The 19,570-nt window shown below is 42.6% G+C and overlaps 1 protein-coding gene across 6 annotated transcripts in view; it reads left to right on the top strand.

The window, feature by feature from the left end:
* FER (FER tyrosine kinase) overlaps positions 1 to 19,570 on the top strand; it is a 209,738-nt gene that overhangs the window by 88,527 nt on the left and 101,641 nt on the right. For all 6 annotated transcript variants that reach the window (XM_083151694.1, XM_083151692.1, XM_083151688.1 and 3 more), the window contains one exon: positions 2,883 to 3,005. In XM_083151694.1, the coding sequence (XP_083007820.1) occupies positions 2,883 to 3,005 (123 nt within the window). The remainder of the gene's footprint in view (positions 1 to 2,882; positions 3,006 to 19,570) is intronic.

Below are 19,570 nucleotides of genomic sequence, written 5' to 3'. Positions count from 1 at the left end.
GTTTGTCTGAAGCCCACATTGCATCTACACAGACATTTGTCCATGATGAATTTTATTGTTTAGAAGGCATTTGAATAGTGGTGACACACAAGTGTTTTTGCACGCATTCATTCTCACACCTCCAATATCACCCCCGCAATTATTGAATTCCCCCTTATATTTTTTACAGTTTAATATTTTCCTAATTACTGAAATGTGTTGTCCACTCTTTGGTGCATATTTAGTTAGGCACAGGGATTACTGGAAAAAGCTTAGGGATTCAGGATGGATCTAGTCAATTAGTCTACATTTCCCTGTGTGGTATATCTGAGGAGAACAGGCACTAACCCATACATTTGGAGCAAAATGCTTAAATATCTTTCCAAGAATCCACCCGTAGTGCATGAGGTCCCAGCAGTTAGTGAAATTGATCAGCACTGGTTAATTGGATATGCCCTTTCACATTTCATGGTGTGGACAACATGTTTTGTGTTGCTAGTATAATTAGTTATTTAGCTAGAGCTTTTTCCTCTGCTGATAATATACAGATCATTTTACATTTATTTATTTTTATTAAAACATATTTCTGAAATCTTAGTTTGTGGTTTTTCGTTAACAGAGGAATACCAACCTGATGTATATACTAATGCAAAAGGAGTAGAGCATTACAGCAAGGAACCCTACCCACAACTTGTATTGTCTAATATTTGCTCATGCATAAGAATATTGCTAATCACAGCATCAGTAGAAGTATAGTATATCAGAAATTATATGAAATATAAAAGTGCACAATAATATTGTCCCGAAGTCTTATAAACATGTTCTCTGTGATATATTATCCCTCAGGAGAATGAATATCCAGAATTAAATGCAGAGCAAAAGGTTAACTATTTTGTAGATTAAGAAGTCCACAGAACTCCTGTATACAATACTCACTGAAGTTGCATAATTACAGCCCCTCATTAGTGGCATATGGGCATAATTCAATCTTGTAGGCTAACCTGATGGTCTGTTGGTGGGGAAAATGTGTGTGCACAGAACAGGTCCTGCATCCTTGCACATAGTGCTCCTTGTGCCCCTGATTGGCAGCCTGAGGGCGTTTGGAGGCGGGGAAGGGCAGCGGCCTGTCTGTTCTTCAAAACAGAGATATATCACCTCAGTTTTGTAGGAGTTCCGAAGTTCCGAGTTCATTGCTCGTGTCTAGCAGATTTACTAACCTAGGCTGCAGACCTGGTCTTGAGATGCAAGAGTGGATCAGGAAGGCAGACCTGAGGCGTTTTTTTACGCCAGATGCCTCCTGCTGTTTTTGCATATGACTGTATGTTATTGCAAAGCCGCTTTTTGTAGCTGTGGAATATAGTACAATTTTGAATCAGGCACAACATACAACTTGTTGTAACATCACTAAATTGATCATTTCCAATATATCTTTAATTGTAAATACAGCACTAATAGTTAAGTGTTGTGATATATTTCATACGGTCTGGCTGTTCTCAGTCAATGGCTCTAAATATGAAAAAGTTTATTTATAGGTTTAAGCAAACACTGAAGCTAGAAACAGTATATGATGATTGAAATATTTACTTGATAAGCGCATACTTCGCATTCTGACAAATCAAGTGCATTGTACTGCGGTCTATCTCCTGCATTGGTCCAAAATCCAGAGGGTCAATGGGAGTTAATCCAGGTTATGGTTTAAAAAAATTAGGTAACTGTATTATTAATTCCAAATTATGAAACTAAATCCGGCCATACAACTAAAGATTTATTGTCTGATCTGGCTGGTTGGAACAAAAATCTGGTAACTTATTGGGAGCAACTGGCAGTTGACCATTTGCTTTAAAAACTGACAAAAAAAAACAGGGATTCAGATAATACAAGGCTTTTGCTCCAACCAGCCAGGTGTATGGCCAGCTTTACTTAATTATCTGCTAGTATCTTGTAGGAAATTTTATATCTGTTTCTGTGTTTTGCCTTTTTAATGACAACTTACATCATACCTGAAATTTGCACATGTGGTTACCATGAGCGGATGCTTTTTCAAGCCGCTCTCTCAAGAGAAGGTCAGTTCCCATAAAAAGGTATAGAGCAGTTCAAAGGAATGAAGTAGAGCGCTGATAAATTAATAATTGTTATAGCCAATTGACTCAACTCACATTTTTCAGCGCTCTACTCCATTCATTTGAACTGAAATAAGCACATCCCTGTATTTGGCCTAATGTATTCTGCTAGTGTTCTTTAGTGCTAATACAGTGCATGAAATTAATTCTTAAAATGAAAAACATGATTTTCATTCATCCAATATTCACTTGCAAACTTAAATGGAAATGTAGCAGACTCATTGGGCAGTATTGTATGCTGTTATGCGAGCTGTGACAGCAAGCAGTGCTGATTGCTCGCCGTTAGAGCTTTCAAGTCAGTATTCAACTGACCCCCCCTGCACACGGCGTTTCCACCTTGCTGGGTTTTTACAGCGAGGTATAAACGGCGTGTGCAGCCACCAAAACAGCGAGGATCGTGGCTAAATGCAGTGGGCTCCCTGCATTAGCCGCGAGCCTCACCGTTTGGGGGAATAATTGCCATCCTCTGACAGTGAGGATTCTCCCGGAACGTTAAATAGGGTGAGCGGCCCGGCACGGGGGTTAAACAAAGAGGGTGGCTTATTTTCGGCGATCCTTGTTGTTTAACCCCCTCGCCGTGCCACATTGAATACGGCTCATTATATCTTTTTCAAGCACGGTCTGCTCCGGTTCATTGTTACATACTGCAAGTAAACATATTTGAGAAGAATAGGGACCTCCAACGACATACTAAACAACCTTATTCTAGGTTTTTTTTTAAAAGTAGGTTAATTTACATTTATATATTCAAGACTATAATCTGCATGTTTTGTCTTCATACAGAATCAGTACCGGTTTGAGGGAACTGGCTTTCCAAAAATTCCACTGCTTATAGAACATCATTATACGACAAAGCAAGTTATAACTAAGAAATCTGGAGTGGTTTTATTAAATCCTATTGTTAAGGTATGTAGACATTCTGCATTTCTAGTTACGTATACAATAAGTTCACATAGTTAATAGTTATGTGTTTTAAGCAGTCTTTTTATAGTCCGAACTTTCCGAACAGTAACATTTATGTGTTTTAAGCAGTCTTTTTATAGTCCGAACTTTCCGAACAGTAACATTTATCTCTGAGCATCTTGCTCTGTGAGAAGTGGTTGCAGTCATACTGATGCCAATTTTTTTCTTTGTACCGGTTTCCTTTTTTTGGGTTATAGGTTTGGTCATAGGTTGTGTCACTTTTGTAGTGTAAACATATTTACAGAATGCTTCTATTTGTAAGGAACATTACATATTTGCTGCCTATTGTTTAGATAACACCATTTCCTTAAGTGGTTAATATTTTTTCCTTCAAATAATCAAATTATGTAAAGAATAGCTCCTTAAACCTGATATATTCTCATTTTATTTGGAAATATGCAGATAACACTTTTTTAGGACTTCACAGTCCTACAGGAAGACAAGCCAGCATCAAGGTGTGGGAGATCAGGGGCAGTGGGGGAGGACAGCTTACGCCCACACCGTCTTCACCCTAGTGCTCTTAAAGGCAGGAGAAATCATTCGATGGTTGGTGACCAGCGAATGGTTTCTCCTGTTCTCCTGCTAGCGGCTGCATGTGAGAGGACGTGACGTTTGGACGTGCGGCGCTAAGCTGCTCCGTAAGCAGTGAAGGACATCTGCTTTGAGGCCTAAACCGCTATCTAAACCAGCCAAGGGTTGGGGCTTATGTGCTCTTTCTACTAGCTTATATTTGCAGCCTCACTCTGTTGGTCAGGACAACTATTAACATGTGACAAAGTGTGTGCCGTTGTTATGTTAAATGTTTGCAACATTCTTTTTTTTTTTTTAAAGTATACTTTATTTTTGGGGACACTATAATGTATTGGAGATTTTTTTTGGGGGGGGGGTAGCTTGAAACTATTGTGTAAGAACAGGTTTGACCTAAAAACATCTGGCTACGGATATATTTTATACGCTGCAGGCATTATATTTTTTTTACGTTGAAGAATAGACTGTGAACAAGCAGCATATTTTCTTTTATGTTGTGTTACTTCCATTTTTAGACTATAAATGATAAATGGCTTTATAATTGCTGTGATTTCTACAGAATGATCATTACATTAAGAGCTTAGGAAGAAAAAGCAATAAAGTGCATTAGGCACAATGTATTTTTCCATCTTTAGCTTTGCATTTTAGAGACAACAGATGCAATAATGAAATCCAATTTTGTAGTCCTATTTAGTTTGTGATGAGTGGAGAAAAATGACAGCTCTCCTCACAGGTACATCACACGGTAACTGTTTATCCTCATTTCATAACCATCATGTCGGATTTCTATTTATTTTTTTAAGAGAATGTTTTAGTTCTCACTACTGCAAACAACTAAAATGACCTTTAAATGATTTATAATCTAATTATCTGTTGGAAAAACATTTCTAAAATATGTAAAAACTAATTGCTTTCTGTAAGCCATCATACTTGTTTGTAAGAAGTCTTCCCTTTTCCATAGCCTAATTAAAAATCTCACTAAAGGCACCCTAGACCGGAAATACAACTTGTCTTCTACAAAGAGCAGCTGTCCTAGTCCCATTGGCAAGTGGTTATGTAAAAGTTCCTATACTTGCATACAAACAGAGGAGTTTGCATTCTATTTACATTTGCACTCTAGCAGTTTGTCATTAGTAAATTACTGTATCCTAGCAGTAAGTTATACTTTGCATGCTTTTGAGTCTTCTGCATTATATTATGTATGATGCAAGTGTCTTTAGTTTTTGTCTATATTAACCCTTAAGGCCCATACAGACAGCCGTTTTGGGCGATTTTTCAACTGAAAGTCACCTTGTGTTTATGGTCCACCACTGGCCGACTACCGATGATGCGCGCTCCCGCATAATCGCTAGCAAGGTGGGCCATCGGCTAGTTTTACCAGCATATCTACCGATAATGGCTTGTATTTCAGCCATCATCTCTAGGTGTGTACGGATGCTGGGTTAAAAGATAAGGGACTTTCAGCCCGGTTAATTTCCTACTCCCTGCACCCTGCCCCCCGCCTGCTCCAGACGCTGGTCTCCCACGCTCATCCTCCCGGCACCATGCTCAGCCGCCCTTGCCCGGACACACTTGCAGCTGATGCCCTGCCTCCCTGCTCACCCCCCCCCCCCCCCGCCTCCCTCCGTTTTGAGCATATGATTTCTATTCTTAAGCTAGTAATATATACATTGCTTGAAGATAGCAGCACAGATAATGACATGACAGCACATAATGACGCTGATACCACTTCTACTCCTTAACGTCTTAATACTTTGATCCCATAATGTTATATTGTATTTCAGTTTTCAAGTGTAAAAATGGTTGCTTAAGTATGTAGGTATGTGGCATGTATAACATGGGATGTGCAGCTTTTGTCAAGTTGACACCTTTTATTTTGGCTTTGTACCTTTAAAAGAAAAGTGTATCTGATCAATAGATGTTGTATTTCATTTTCATTTTCTTTTACAAAAGCTTTTTTGTTACCCTTTAAGTAATTGCTGATTCCTCAGCTTCTAATCTATTTAAGCACTGCCCTGACATTTTCACTTAATAGCAGTTCCTGGAGAAGAGAGGATGTGTAGAATTTCATAAAGGACAGCTATAACATCACCACCATATTGTACAAGATTCTAAACTATGTTAAGTGAACACTTTGTCCTAAAACTATTGCTCTTTTACCGCTGTTAGCTATGGATAAAGTGTAAGAATATTGTGTGCATTAATCAGGGTTTTATACAAGCATTGTTTAGAGACCAAAAATAAAATAGTTCTATGACCACTAATCTAGGAACAAGTACAATATTATGGAACAGTGATATTTCCAGCTCACAAGTGTGCAACTAACTTCCCTGACCAAATAACTATCTTGCAAGTGTGCAGCTCTACCTGGCTGAATAACTAGCTTGCACATGTGCAACTGCTTAGCTGAATAACTAGCTCACTGGCATGTATGTGCCCAACAGAATAATTAACTCAATAGTGTGCAGGTACCAAGCTGACAAGTTCACATTTCTGGCACGGGCATATGTACATAATTGTAGTGTACTTATAATAGCTAGTTACAGTATAATTAATGGGAGTTAAACTATTTGTAAGGTCCTTAGAGAAGAATCTATGAAAACCGATGTGCCACTTTTCACCAATGTTGTTTTTCGATTATATTGCCTGTGAAATTAAGATTCTGCTCTATGCTGATAAAAATGGAGCTTTGTCTGTCACAAAAAAGTAAGTGACCCATGTGGGCTTACAACCATGTATATCACGAAAATTAAAAAATTGGTTAAGGCCGAAACAGCATGTTTGAGCAGATTTCAGCTCAAAGCCGCCCAGTGTGTATGCCCCAGCGATGAGCGGTGTGGCGTGCTCCCGCATCATCGCTGGGAAAGCCATTCATCTGCTGGTAATACCAGCAGATGAGCAGCTCTGAGGACGGCTTTGCATAGCTCTGTGCTATGCAAAGCTGTCCTCTCCCTTCCGTCGGCGCCGGGCAGGGGGAAAGCCGCTCAGTGTGTATGCACTGAGCGGCTTTCCCCCCAGCGATAAACGCTATCATCGCTGTCCATAGTCGCCCGGTGTGTATGGACCTTTAGTAAGTAATAGTATTGATATTAAACTTCAAGTACACCCTAATGTATGTTTTATAATGCCAAAGGGGCAGTTCAATTACAAGTGATACATTACTGTGGATAACAACAGGAGGATGCCTTATGCTTTAACGTACAAGGCTATTCGATTGCACTCCTAGTTTCCATTGATAGCCTTCTTAACAGGCATTAAAGCACAGACTCCATGAAAAGTTTACAGATTCAAGCATCAACGGGATCACGCCACACGTTAAACCCTGAATTGAAAAAAAATAATGTGATAACTACTGACTATGGGGATAATTGGATAGAGAATCGATTAGCCAGCGATAATCTACAATGGCTAATTGAATTCCACCCTAAATGTTTTGCACTATGTAACTACTGTATGTTAAAACATCTCTTGCTTCTCATTTTCCGTAACCTTGACTAGAACTATAGATCGTCTCATTTATTTGCTTTTTGGAGAATAGAAGTTTTGGCTAAATCTTCTGTTTATTGTTTTTGACAAAATGGGTAATAAATATTGTTAATATATCAAGTACATCAGTTATTTGGTAAGTAAGTAAGTTATTTGGTAGCAGATCGTTTGTCATTTTCCTGAGCTGCTTCAGTAGTTGTGTGACTATTCTCTGTCACTGCTATCCGTAGATCATCAGGTTTTGACAAATGATGCCTGAAAGTCTAGTATTTATGACAGATGGTATAACGCGATGATTTTGATAACCATGCATTAGTTAGATGCAATTATCTTTTTCTATTAGAAGGTGGGTGTAGTATTTGTCACTTGGTTTTCGCTACACCATTGGGAAATTAGCCTCAATCATGACGTGATGGTAACCAGCAGATGTGGCTGGTGGCAGGGAATTCAAGTAAACAGATCAGTCTCTGCTGCAAGTTCAAATGGCTACAGGTTCAATGGAATGTATGTGTGCATAATTTTGATGTCAGTGGGCAATGGGCCTTGAACAAATGTGTTCAACTTGTTCTACTAATGCACCTCAATATGGGTTACATTTGTCAGTTTTACATTAACCAAGTTTTGACCTTGTCTAATTGTGTATTAAACTCTTGTGTATAAAACCTATTAAACAGGCTTTAACACACACACACACACACACACACACACACAAAAAAAAACAATAATTGAAAACAGAATGTACACATGCAGTAGGAGCTTTGTTGGAAGTGTCCAATTTTCAGCATTCGTAAGCATTGAGGCTTGGCAAATTACAGCAGAGTTCAACAGAAACGATCATTAAGTACATAGTTCACTATGCTGCAAAGAAACTTTCAGACAAGATAATGAACTGGCTACTAATGTTCTGTGATAGCAAGGACATTATCTAAGGTTTTCTCTATGTTTACTTGGCGGCTTTTTCCGGGCCCGTTTCCCAGCAGTTCTTTCTCTGAGTACTACTGTAGCATGCCTTTTTTTGCCCAGCAGTGTAGTAATACTTGACAGCCAAATCTCCAAAAAAATACAGTACAAGGGACTAACGAAGACTTGACAATGACAAGACAAGACGTTATATCATCTAATCGATACTTTCATATTTTTAAATATATAAATATATTAATGGGTAAATTCATCATTAAGGCAGATATTAGATCCCTTAAAGCTCCTTCCCACGGGTTACTTGGTCTACCATCTAACAATTTGCCCCCCTTTTGGGACCTTAAATCATTCTATAGCTATTCCTTCTCGATATGCTTCCCACTCTCTCCATAGCTTAACTATCTTGGAGTTACCATTTTTCCCTAAGGTTTCCATCTTGTAACTAAATTCTACTTTATGTATTACCTTCTGAAAGGTTGGGATCTGTTCTTGTTTCCATAGTTGAGCAATCGCAGTTACTATAGCGCTAATAATTTGATTTAACACATATTTCTTTGCATTCTTTAAACTTGATGGAACAATGTGAAGCAATACCATCTGCGATGTCAACTGAAGCCTAAGTCCCAAGATTTCAGAGAGTAGGTTTTCCTTTTCCCGCCAGAAACGCTCTAATTTTTTACAGGCCCAAAAAATATGTTTAAGATCCCCTCTTTTTTCACACCTCCAACATACATCTGGTTGTTGAGGAAAAAAATATATTAATCTTTGCCGGTGTGTAATACATCTGATAAAAGATTTTTAAATATCTTTCTATATGTGTCGTGGACCTAGAAATTTGATTGACAGTATTAAATAATTGCGTCCATTATGTTATTTCCAAGGAAAAGTTCAGCTTGTTTTCCCATTTTTGACTTCCTCTCTCTCTTGTAACAATTTTTTATACCAAAAAGTGATTCCTCCCTTGCTACTCAGCCCTGAAATATGGTTCATCATTTCCCTTGGCAATGTGCCCATTTCTTTTGTACCGTAGACATTAGATTGTATCCAATGTCTAATTTGAAGATACTTATGGAATTCAGTATTTGGGATCCCATATTTACTTTTAATCTGTTCAAATGACATCAATTTCCAGTTTTCATATACCTCTTCTACAGTTTGTATTTCTAAATTTCGCCATCTATCCAAGTTCAAATTTGGTATCACCTTGGTTATAGCTTCCAATGGGAGATGCCCCATTGGAGCTCCCAGTAGACCCTGCTTATCCAAGAATTTCTACCATTGTTTCAGAATCACCTCTACAGGCTTTAACTGTGGCTTACTTCTTTCCCCTATCTTTGGAGAGCGTTAAGTATTTTTTCGCTATTTTAGCCTGCTTGTTTCTCCATATATATCTATTCAGTATCGTATTAAATCTGGATATCCAGTATCTTGGCAGCAATCTTGGAATTGCACGATACAGATAGATAATTTTTGGAAGTAAAAACATTTTAACCATTGCCACTCAGCCCATAAGGGATGCTTCTACATTCATCCATTTATTTACCTTCATATTCAGATGAAGAAGCAGAGGGCTGTAGTTAAAATCTATCAAGTTCTTTTTATTGGATACCAGCTGGATGCCTAAATACTGCAGTGCATTTTCCTTCCACCTGAATTTAAACTCTTTTTTTTCAACAAGGCTAAGTCAATAGGGTGAATATTTAGTGGGAGAGCCTCAGATTTCCTTGTATTTAATTTGTAATATGAGACTTTTAAAAATTCTCTGATTATATTTAGCACCTCTATCAGGGACTCTTTTGGCTCTGACAAAAAAAGTAACACATCATCCGCATAGAGTAATGCTTTATGATGAGTTTTATTTACTCTTAATCCTCTCACTTCTGCTGTTTGCCTGATAAGCTCCGCTAGTGGCTCTATCACCAAGACACATATAATGGGGGACAAGGGGCACCCTTGTTTCGTCCCATTTGTAATGGGGAATTTTTGTGAGACATATCAAATCAAATGCTTTTTCCCCGTCTAGCGACAGAACCACTAGTGGAAACTAATTTCTTGCTGCATACTCCGGCTATGGCCAATTTTTACTATGCAATGCACTAGATCAGTGGTTTTCAAACTGTGCCTTGGCACCCTGAGGTTGGTGGTCAGTTGGTAGTCCAGGAGTAATTAAAATTCAAATTGGTCAGTATAATAGGCAAAACCAGTTTTTATAATGTTGACAACCAAAATTTTCTCGTAACCACAAATATGTGTCTTCTCATGGAGAAATGTCACCACAGCATGAATCTACAGAAAGTACTTGTGGTCTATTTAGTAGTGTCTAGTTTAAGAGATGCCTATAGGAAACCACCCAATCTGCAAAAAACAGATATAGGGTATGACCTTTCTTTGGCGCAATGCTGCCTTTAGTTCGTACTTATCCTCAGTTATCACCCAATAACCCACCCAATCGCCTAGAAGGTTGGCCAAAATCGCACAGTGTTTCCCCTGTGGGCAATAGCTTGGTCCCACTAAGTTAATATCGCTTAGACTTGATCAGACTGTCATATTGAACATAGACAAAATCTCCAGTGCATCTAGTCAAAATCACCAGTGCTTGTAATCAAAAATGACTTATTCAAAATAGCTTATCCAAAATAGGCCACAATGCGATTTCCCTTGTACTCCCCAGAAACCACGATATTGACTATACAGACAGCACTATTTTGGCTATGGAAAATTTTGACTATACAAGAGCAATAGATTGTACACAATATAGTCAATATTGACCTGTCTACACAGTCTATTTTACACGCGTTTGTTTACACGCGATGCGATATGTGCTACGTTTTCTACAGATTTTAACTATATAGTCAAAATATCTTCAAGTTCCCATATGAAAAGGCCATCATCAGTAGAAGACCTGCAATTTCAGTTGCAATGTATACGATTGTGTTTTCCACTGCTCACGGTTTTATAACGGTCGTATCCCACATAATTCTCTTAAGGTACAGAAGAATCCCTATCATTCATTATTGAGATGACCTACTGGTAGAGCCTCCTTCAGAGGTCTTAATGTCACAGCCCCGACTGGTGGCGGTGGATACTCTTAAATTCAGTATACAGATACTCTTTTGAATCCCGCATTGGGGTGGGGGCGTGGCCTGACCTTGGAAGGAGCTGGACGTGTGGATCTTGAGCTCCTGCTCTGGGCCTTCCACATCCATCCCAATCCAGAGCCCTCAACACCCATCCAGCCCCAGAAAGACCCCCTATAGCTTGGGGACCACAAGAGAAAGGTGTGGGAACGGCTGCGGAGTCGGGGGACCTTTGTGTGAGGTCCCTGCGGATTGCGGCCTAGTACCCCCTAGGAGCCGGGGCCTCGATTTCTTTTGCCGCCCGCCGGGGACGAATCCAGCCCAGAAATATCCCCCACAGCGCCAGGCTACCCTGAACAGCCTCTTGGAGAGCTCTCCCCAACCCATCTCAGCCTGCTGGAAGCTCTGCGGCCCCGCATCTAAGGTAAGGGGAGCCGCCGAGTGTATCGGAGCCTGTGTCGCGGCCGCCATCTTGGAGGTGGCGCGGCACGACGGGGCTTAGCCAGCGGCCCCCGCAAAGCTCAGCGGACCCGCGGACCCCCACCACCTAAACTCCCTCTGCATAGCGGCGCATAGCCGCAGGTTAATACCTCCGCTGGGAGGGCGGAGGGGTCCCCCAGACTCCGGCAGCTCCCGAATCGCGGCCGCCATATTGAAGGTGGCGGCCGCGTTTATCTGTGAATTAAAAGATGTGCCAGCGGGGAGAAGTGGTTTAACTGCTTCCCCCCCCCTTTTTTCTTTTTATCCTCTCTTCCCTACACATAGGGGATACCCCCCAGAGCCCAGTACTGGCCTATCTCCCCGCTGCCCTAAGGCCCGGGTGGCGGACGCCATATTGGCTGTGGCACACACAGAGGAGTGGCACCCCACAGCACAAAAGCATCCCCCCCGCCTACTGGGCACATGTAAGGTCTGCTGGCCCCCTGCACTAGCCTCCCAGAAAGTACATTGGCCCCTTCTCTGCAGCAGCTCCGAAGTGAGACCAGTGAGTGCCTTTCATTGCACAGATACATAAGGACGTCATTAACCCTCTTTGCACCTGATCATCTGGGGCTTTATAATAATTAAAGCCTGCCTTTCATCGTAAGGGACTCAATATACAGATAAGGAGTGGCCACACGTGAACTGCTGTGGGGAAATATTTGAAAAGCTGAAAGGGCCCTTTCCCTTCCCCGGATGTTTAATCCTTTTATGGCACTCAGACTGCACGGACTTATCATGATATTTTGAGTGTGTCAGATATCCCGCCTGGTCCGGTTCTGTCCCTCAGTACCAACTCTAAAAGAACCCTTAGCCTCCTGCCCCCCCCCCCCCCCCCCCGGGAGAATTCAACATAGCCGTTAAGTGACTGCCCTCCGACTCGCTTAACCCTGACTTGAAATGTCACACAAAAACAAAAAAGCTCCGCAAGCAGCCGGTAATTTCTTCGGCTCCAAAGCCAAGAATGTACCTAGCCCCTCACAGCTCGCAGAATCCCCAACCCGTCAGGAGCTAACGGATACTACTATTGACCCTCATACCCAAGCGGTAATGACAGGGCTCCTCGAGGGCGTACAAAATGCATTCAAACAGGAACTGGCCATAGCAGTTGCAGAGTTTCGCACCAACTTAGCAGCCATTGGCAACAGAACCGATGCATTAGAGTCCAAAACAGACGACATCTGCCGGTCTCAACTACGCATGGACAAAGAACTTTCCAGACTTCACGAGGAATTGGAGACCCTCAAGGAGCATCAAGAGGACCAGGAAAATCGGTCCCGCCGCAACAACCTGCGCATCCGTAACGTAGCGGAGTCCATTCAAGGGTCTGCCCTACCGGCCTTCCTCAAATCTCTGTTTCAGCACATCATTCCAGCTCTATCGGATGCGGATTGCTTACTGGACAGAGCGCACAGGGCTCTTCGCTCAAAACCTCCCTCTTCCCAACCCCCGAGGGATGTCATTATCCGCTTTCATTACTATCAGACGAAGGAGAAAATCATAGCAGCTACCAGGGATTCCGAGCACATACAATTTCAAGAGATGCAGCTGCAAATTTTTCAGGATTTGGCCCCCTCAACTATCCAGAAAAGGCGTGATCTTCAACCAATAACCAGAATCCTTCGTCAACATAACATTCGCTATAGGTGGGGTTTTCCGTTCATGCTCCATGTCTCAGCTAATAACACACTACACAATATCAAAACCCTGGCCCAAGGACAGGAGCTGTTATCCAAATTGGACCTCCTTCCGTCTCCTCCGGTGGAGGCAGCGTCGCCGCCAAGATCCCGTCGTCAGTCTCCTACTCCACCTGAATGGACAAGGGTTTCCCGACTTCGAGTGGAAAACAAAGAACCGAACTGAACTGAACTGTCTTGTTGGCTGATGTCACTTAGGTTCCTGTTGAGCCGACCTAAAATGGGTGAGATTTATCCATGTTGTTGAATGTCTTCGGACTGTTACTGCATGCCCTTCACCAGGGCATTTTCTCTCGCTATTTTCCTTGTAGTTTTAGCAATAGTTAATATGTTGATTGTAGGTAATTACAGCCTACACGAACTCCCCCCCCGAAAGGGACAGAACTGGCCCAGGCGGACCTGATTCCAGTTCCACCTCGCCGTCTTACCACCCCCCCAACACTCCCTATCTGTAGTAGTTCATAATGTATGTTGATTCATTGTATTTTGTAGCGGTTCCCCTTGGGGACCCTCTTTACCAGGGATTTCGCCCTCACGGGCTTTTCTTTACTCTCTTTTCTCTAGTCAGTCCCCAATCTGTGGGACGTCCTCTCCCTTCCCCCTTCCTCCTCCATTCCCTTGGCCTCTTGCTCCCCCCCCCTCCCACCCTGGGGTTGGTGTTCACCCCCCTCACAAGGCTCCTCCATAGCATTGTACACACACACCTATCCATGGCCCTAAAAATTTTATCAGTAAATGTTAATGGTCTAAATGCCCCTAGGAAACGTACTATCCTGCTAGAAGCTTGTAGGAGGGAAGGGGCATCCATTGTGTTCTTACAGGAAACACACTTTACAGGCAGGCATCCTCAACTGAAGGGTCGCTCGTTCCCAATTAATTTTTTTGCATCAGCAGATTGTAAAAAGCGCGGTGTGGCCATTCTAATCCGCGGCGATGTCCCCTTCACTCCTACCAAGACAATTGCGGACTCGGAGGGCAGATTTCTTATAGTGATTGGAAATCTCAGATCCTCGACCGTGACCCTAGTCTCCCTGTACGCACCCAATCAAGACCAATCGCAGTTCTTTGACACCTTCTTTAAGAGACTGGACAAGGTGGCGCAGGGACACATTATCATAGGCGGGGACTTTAACACAGTTATAGATCCGATGTTAGACAAATCCCCCTTGGCCCCCCTTCCACGCACATCAGATACCCCTAGAGCCACACGCACCCTTATAGCCGCCATGAAACACTATGGAATATGTGATTCTTGGCGTCTGAAATACCCACACTCAAGAGATTATACCCATTTTTCGGCCCCTCACCAACAATACTCCAGAATCGATATGTTACTTATCTCCTCCACCCTCACTTCACACGTTAAGGGAGCGGGCATCACTCCATTCCCCTGGACAGACCACGCCGGGACCATCATGGACCTTGATCTCTATGATCGGCCACCCAGTGCCAGAAGATGGAGGTTAGACAACTCCATTTTGGACCACCCCTCCTCTTTGAAGGAGGTTAAAGCTGCCATCACTAATTATTTTAAGGAGAATCCCACATCCGACACATCTCCTGGCATTGTCTGGGAGGCTCATAAAGCAACAATTAGGGGCGTCCTTATATCTAGGGTGGCCTCGGTCCGGAAAAAATGGGCCTCCCAGACACAGGAGTTAGAAGCAAAGCTAGCTACCCTATTGGAGCATCATAAAAGCGCACCTACCTCTAGCCTGCTATCCCAAATTGAAAAGATCAGGGGCCAGTTGAATACTCTGCTAGCTCACCGGGCAGCCAAAATCCTTCTAAAGCTTGGGCAACGCTTTTATGACAAAGCAGACAAGGCTGACACCCTACTAGCCAACAAACTTAGAAGGCAGCAGGCCTCTAGGCTGGTTGAAAAAATACACTCTCCAACTTTGGGATCCTGCACGTTTGATCCGATAGAAATAGCCAGGGAATTCCAACATTTCTATAATTCCTTATACAATTTAAAAAGTCTCCCCGTCCCGCCCGCTTCCGTTAACGAAGAAACGATCTCCTACCTTGCAGATATCCCCCTCCCGATCCTCCCGGAGGCCCAACTGGCCTCCCTAAACGTAAAGATTACAGAAGAAGAGGTGGTAGCGGCAATCAGGTCAATGCGTTCGTCAGCAGCACCGGGCCCTGACGGGTTTTCAGCCATTTATTATAAGCGCTTTGCAAAAGATTTAGCCCCCCACTTAGTGGTTCTGTTTAACAACATACTTGAGGGTGCTTCTTTCCCCCCCGAGACAGCCCTGGCGGATATAGTGGTGATCCCGAAAGAGGGCAGAGACCCGACCAATTGCGCAAATTACAGGCCGATTTCACTTTTGAACATTGACCTGAAGATTTACGCAAAAATTCTTGCCGGACGTCTGGCCCCTCTGCTTCAAACCCTTGTCCATCCGGACCAGGTGGGATTTATTCCTGGGCGCCAGGCGTCGGACAACACAAGGCGAGCGATTGACCTTATCCATATAATTCAGAAGCGGAAAAACCCGGCCTTGCTCCTGGCATTAGATGCGGAGAAGGCATTCGATCGCATATCGTGGTCTTTTGCCTTTGCAGTGTTGGAAAGGATGGGTATCTCTGGACCCTTCTTAGAGGGGATTAAGGCCCTATATCGCACTCCCTCCGCCCGGGTTGTTGTAAACGGGGCAAGATCAGACCCCTTTAATATAACCAATGGCACCCGCCAGGGCTGCCCCCTCTCTCCATTAGTCTTTGCTTTGGTCATGGAGCCTTTGGCGGCGAGGATACGCAATAACACGTCTATCCAGGGCATTAAAGTGGGCTCCGCGGAGCATAAAATAGCACTTTATGCGGATGATGTGCTCTTGACCCTCGCCAGTCCAGCGAGCTCTATCCCCCAATTGTTATCAGAGATCCAACAATACTCCCACCTTTCCGATTATAAAATAAATGTGGGGAAAACCGAAGTTCTCGACTTCCATGTACCCGGACCCCTTAAAACTGAGTTGATGAATATGCTGCCCTGTAACTGGAATGGGAAAAAAGTTAAATATTTAGGCATCTATTTAACACATCATCACCACCAACTCTTTCAAGCCAACTTCCCGAGACTGTTAGACAGGATTAAATCAGACCTCTCCACTTGGTCCTCCCACTTAATCTCCTGGATAGGCAGAATACACTCTGTTAAAATGAATATTCTCCCACGCCTGTTGTATCTTTTTCAGACCCTGCCCATATATGTCCCGATTTATGTGTTTAAGTTCCTACAACACCAGTCATCCCAATTCATATGGGACAAGAAACGCCCCCGTATTAGACTAAAACTACTGCAGAGGCCCTCATGCCGGGGCGGCCTGGGGATACCCGATTTCAAGAGATATTATTACGCATCACAGTTGTCCCAGATCGTTCAGTGGTGCAACCCCTGGGGTGCGAGTAAAGTCTGGGTGAACATAGAAACGGGAGACCTGGGCTTGAATACTCTGTCCTCACTGCTGTGGCTACCTAGAGCTAAACGCCCACGCACTACAGTGTCGCACCCGGTGGTGTCACGTGCTTTGGCGGTCTGGGACAGACTGAATAAATTATACAACCTAGCCCCGCCTCCCTCTCCATTGATACCTTTATTCCATAACCCCGCGTTTCCCCCGGGCATGGGATGCTCCTCCTTGTCCAGCTGGCTCAAAGAGGGCATTTATTATTTAAACGATATATCGGACAAAGCATCTTTCCCCCAGTTCTCCGAAGTCAGAGATGGCACGTCAATTCCCAACATAGATTTTTTTCGTTTTCTCCAGATTCGCCACTTCCACTCCAAAGTGGTAGCTACGCTAATGGCTAGGCCCCTAACCTCCGCCGAACATATTTGTTGGAGACGTGACTCATCTAAAGGTCTAATCTCGGCACTATACTCACTGCTAGACCCCCTTGCAGCCTCATCCCGGACTCCTCATGAAAAGGCATGGGAGCGTGACATAGGTCTTTCTCTGGATGAGGAAGACTGGGAAGAAATACGCGATAATGCCGCGTCTAGTTCCATTTGTGTCAAAATAAAGGAAAATACATATAAATTGCTATACCGCTGGTACTATGTCCCCTCTAGGCTGCATAAGATATTCCCCGAGGTATCTGACAGATGTTGGAGGGGTTGCCCTTCTGAAGGTGATTTCCTCCACATTTGGTGGACTTGCCCCCATATCTCGAACATCTGGGGAGAAGTAATAGACTTACTCACAGCTTTGCTAGGAGTTTCGGTGCCCAGAGATCCTAGATACTTCCTCCTCCCGTTGAAACCCCCTGGGCTTACCCAACACCAACACAAGTTACTAAGGCACATATCCTCGGCGATGACGTGCCAAATTGCGGCTGATTGGAAAAAACCCACCCCAGCTCCATTACAGGCAATTCTCACGCGGGTGTGGTATGTCTATAAAATGGAATACATTACTGCAATTCTGCGCCACTCACTTAAGTCCTTCCATAAGGTGTGGGACCCGTTACTCTCACAGCAAGACGTACCACCCCCGTTTGATCCAGGTTAATGAAGGCCATCAATCCCCCCCCCCCCCATTCTTTTCCCTACTGTCTATCTTTCTCCTCATCCCTCCTCGTTCCCCTTCCCATCCCTGTGGTCTCACCACGCCCTCCCCTCTTCTTCTCTCTAAGTTAAATACAGAAAACTTGGCAAATTGTGATACACGACATCTTGAGAGCTTGTAAAAACAGCTGGTCTGTATAGCCTGTTTATCACTGTATTTGCTCAATAAAATTGTTTAAAAAAAAAAAAGAATCCCGCATTGGCCAGCTTCTATCTTTTCCATTGTGAAATTAATTAGTTCTACTGGCCTTTCAGGCTTACCTTCGGATAGGCTTATTTTGTAATCCTAATATTCCATATGTTCCTAAATGCAGTACTCAAGGCACCCCAACAGTCCAGTTTTTAAGTATATCCATAGTTCAGCACAATCAAATTGACTGAGGTACAGTACTGTTTTTAAGTCACCTGTGGCTAAGCATGGATATACTTAAAACTTGGACCATTGGTGTGTTGAGGACCACTTTTGGGAACATCTGCCATACTCGTAATCCATCTTGGAAGAGGGTGGTTGTGATTCCTCCCTGATTGTTTCTTTTTTCTATGTTCTAGTTGGTTTCTGGTTGCATAGTTGTAGTTGATCTTCCTCTGCGCTGCTTTGTTATTCGAAAAAACTGATGTTACGGGAGCCGGAGCTTAACACTTTTCCTTTTATTGCCTATACTTCTGTACCAGTACTCAATTCACTAGTCATTTCTTCAGTGTCCCCCAAATGAATTACATGGAAGGAATTTTATGGCGAGTTTAAAAAGAAAAAAATTTCAGTTATAATTAAAGCTAAAACGTAACTTGCCTAAATAAATGTATTTGACAGTGTCTCTATGGCAAAAAAAAAATCCAGTTTAAATAACTGTTATACAGTATATGACACTCATTTGCATTTTTCGCAAACTTCTGTTCAATTACTGAAAACTTGTAAAGCCGCCTCTAATATAGACTAATTTGCATGCACTTGTCAATAAGACTTTAGGAGTGAAAGTGCTTTGACAAAGTTGATCACGTGTTGAATAATCCTGCTCTACCTCTGGATATATGCAAAGTGAATTGGGAAAATGTATGCAATTAAGTCTTCTCTTTGCAAACCTCTGCATGATAGAAAATAACAGTTATCAGCAATAAAATTCTTGCACTGACTAACATCTACAGTAATTTGATTTGTGTTTAATTATATGAAAGGAAATTGCCATGCTGTCCATTTTGAAGGCTGCCAGAATGCTAAATGCTTAATTAACAATTTTTTTTTTACATCTGATTGATCTCTGTTAATTCCCTCATTAAAAATGTGTAGTCCTAACTACATTAATGGAATAAATTCTAGTTGTCCTGACCATTAACATTGTGTATACAGTATATTGTGTTAAAACAATGGATTAGGTAAAATATTGACATGTTTTCTGCAGATAAAATTGTAACCGTAGGCTACATCACACCAGGAGATTTGGAGGTGGTGGGTAGGGGAAGGACGTGTAATGTCGATCTGCGTTGTGCTGCATTAACACGATGTTCATGATTGGCAGTCTCGGCCACCTTTAATCAAGTGACATCTGGATGTTGATACAGGATTAGCTTTTATTTTTGAGTGGAAAAATTTTTGGTGTTCATGTCAAGCATAAGAAGGAATATCAGGGTTTGTTTCTGTAGAAATCCAGTCATCGTGGACATTCAGCCTGATACATGCAGACCCGTTTGTCCTATGGTGTATTTATCCACCAATCAACATGAAGGCACTGTAGGTACTATTACTAA

The sequence above is a fragment of the Crinia signifera genome, chromosome 1 (genome assembly GCF_055691185.1).
Source record: "Crinia signifera chromosome 1, ASM5569118v1, whole genome shotgun sequence".
NCBI classification, from domain to species: Eukaryota; Metazoa; Chordata; class Amphibia; order Anura; family Myobatrachidae; genus Crinia; species Crinia signifera.
The sequence above is the reverse complement of the archived record's forward strand: the minus strand, read 5'-3'. Positions and strand labels throughout refer to the sequence as shown.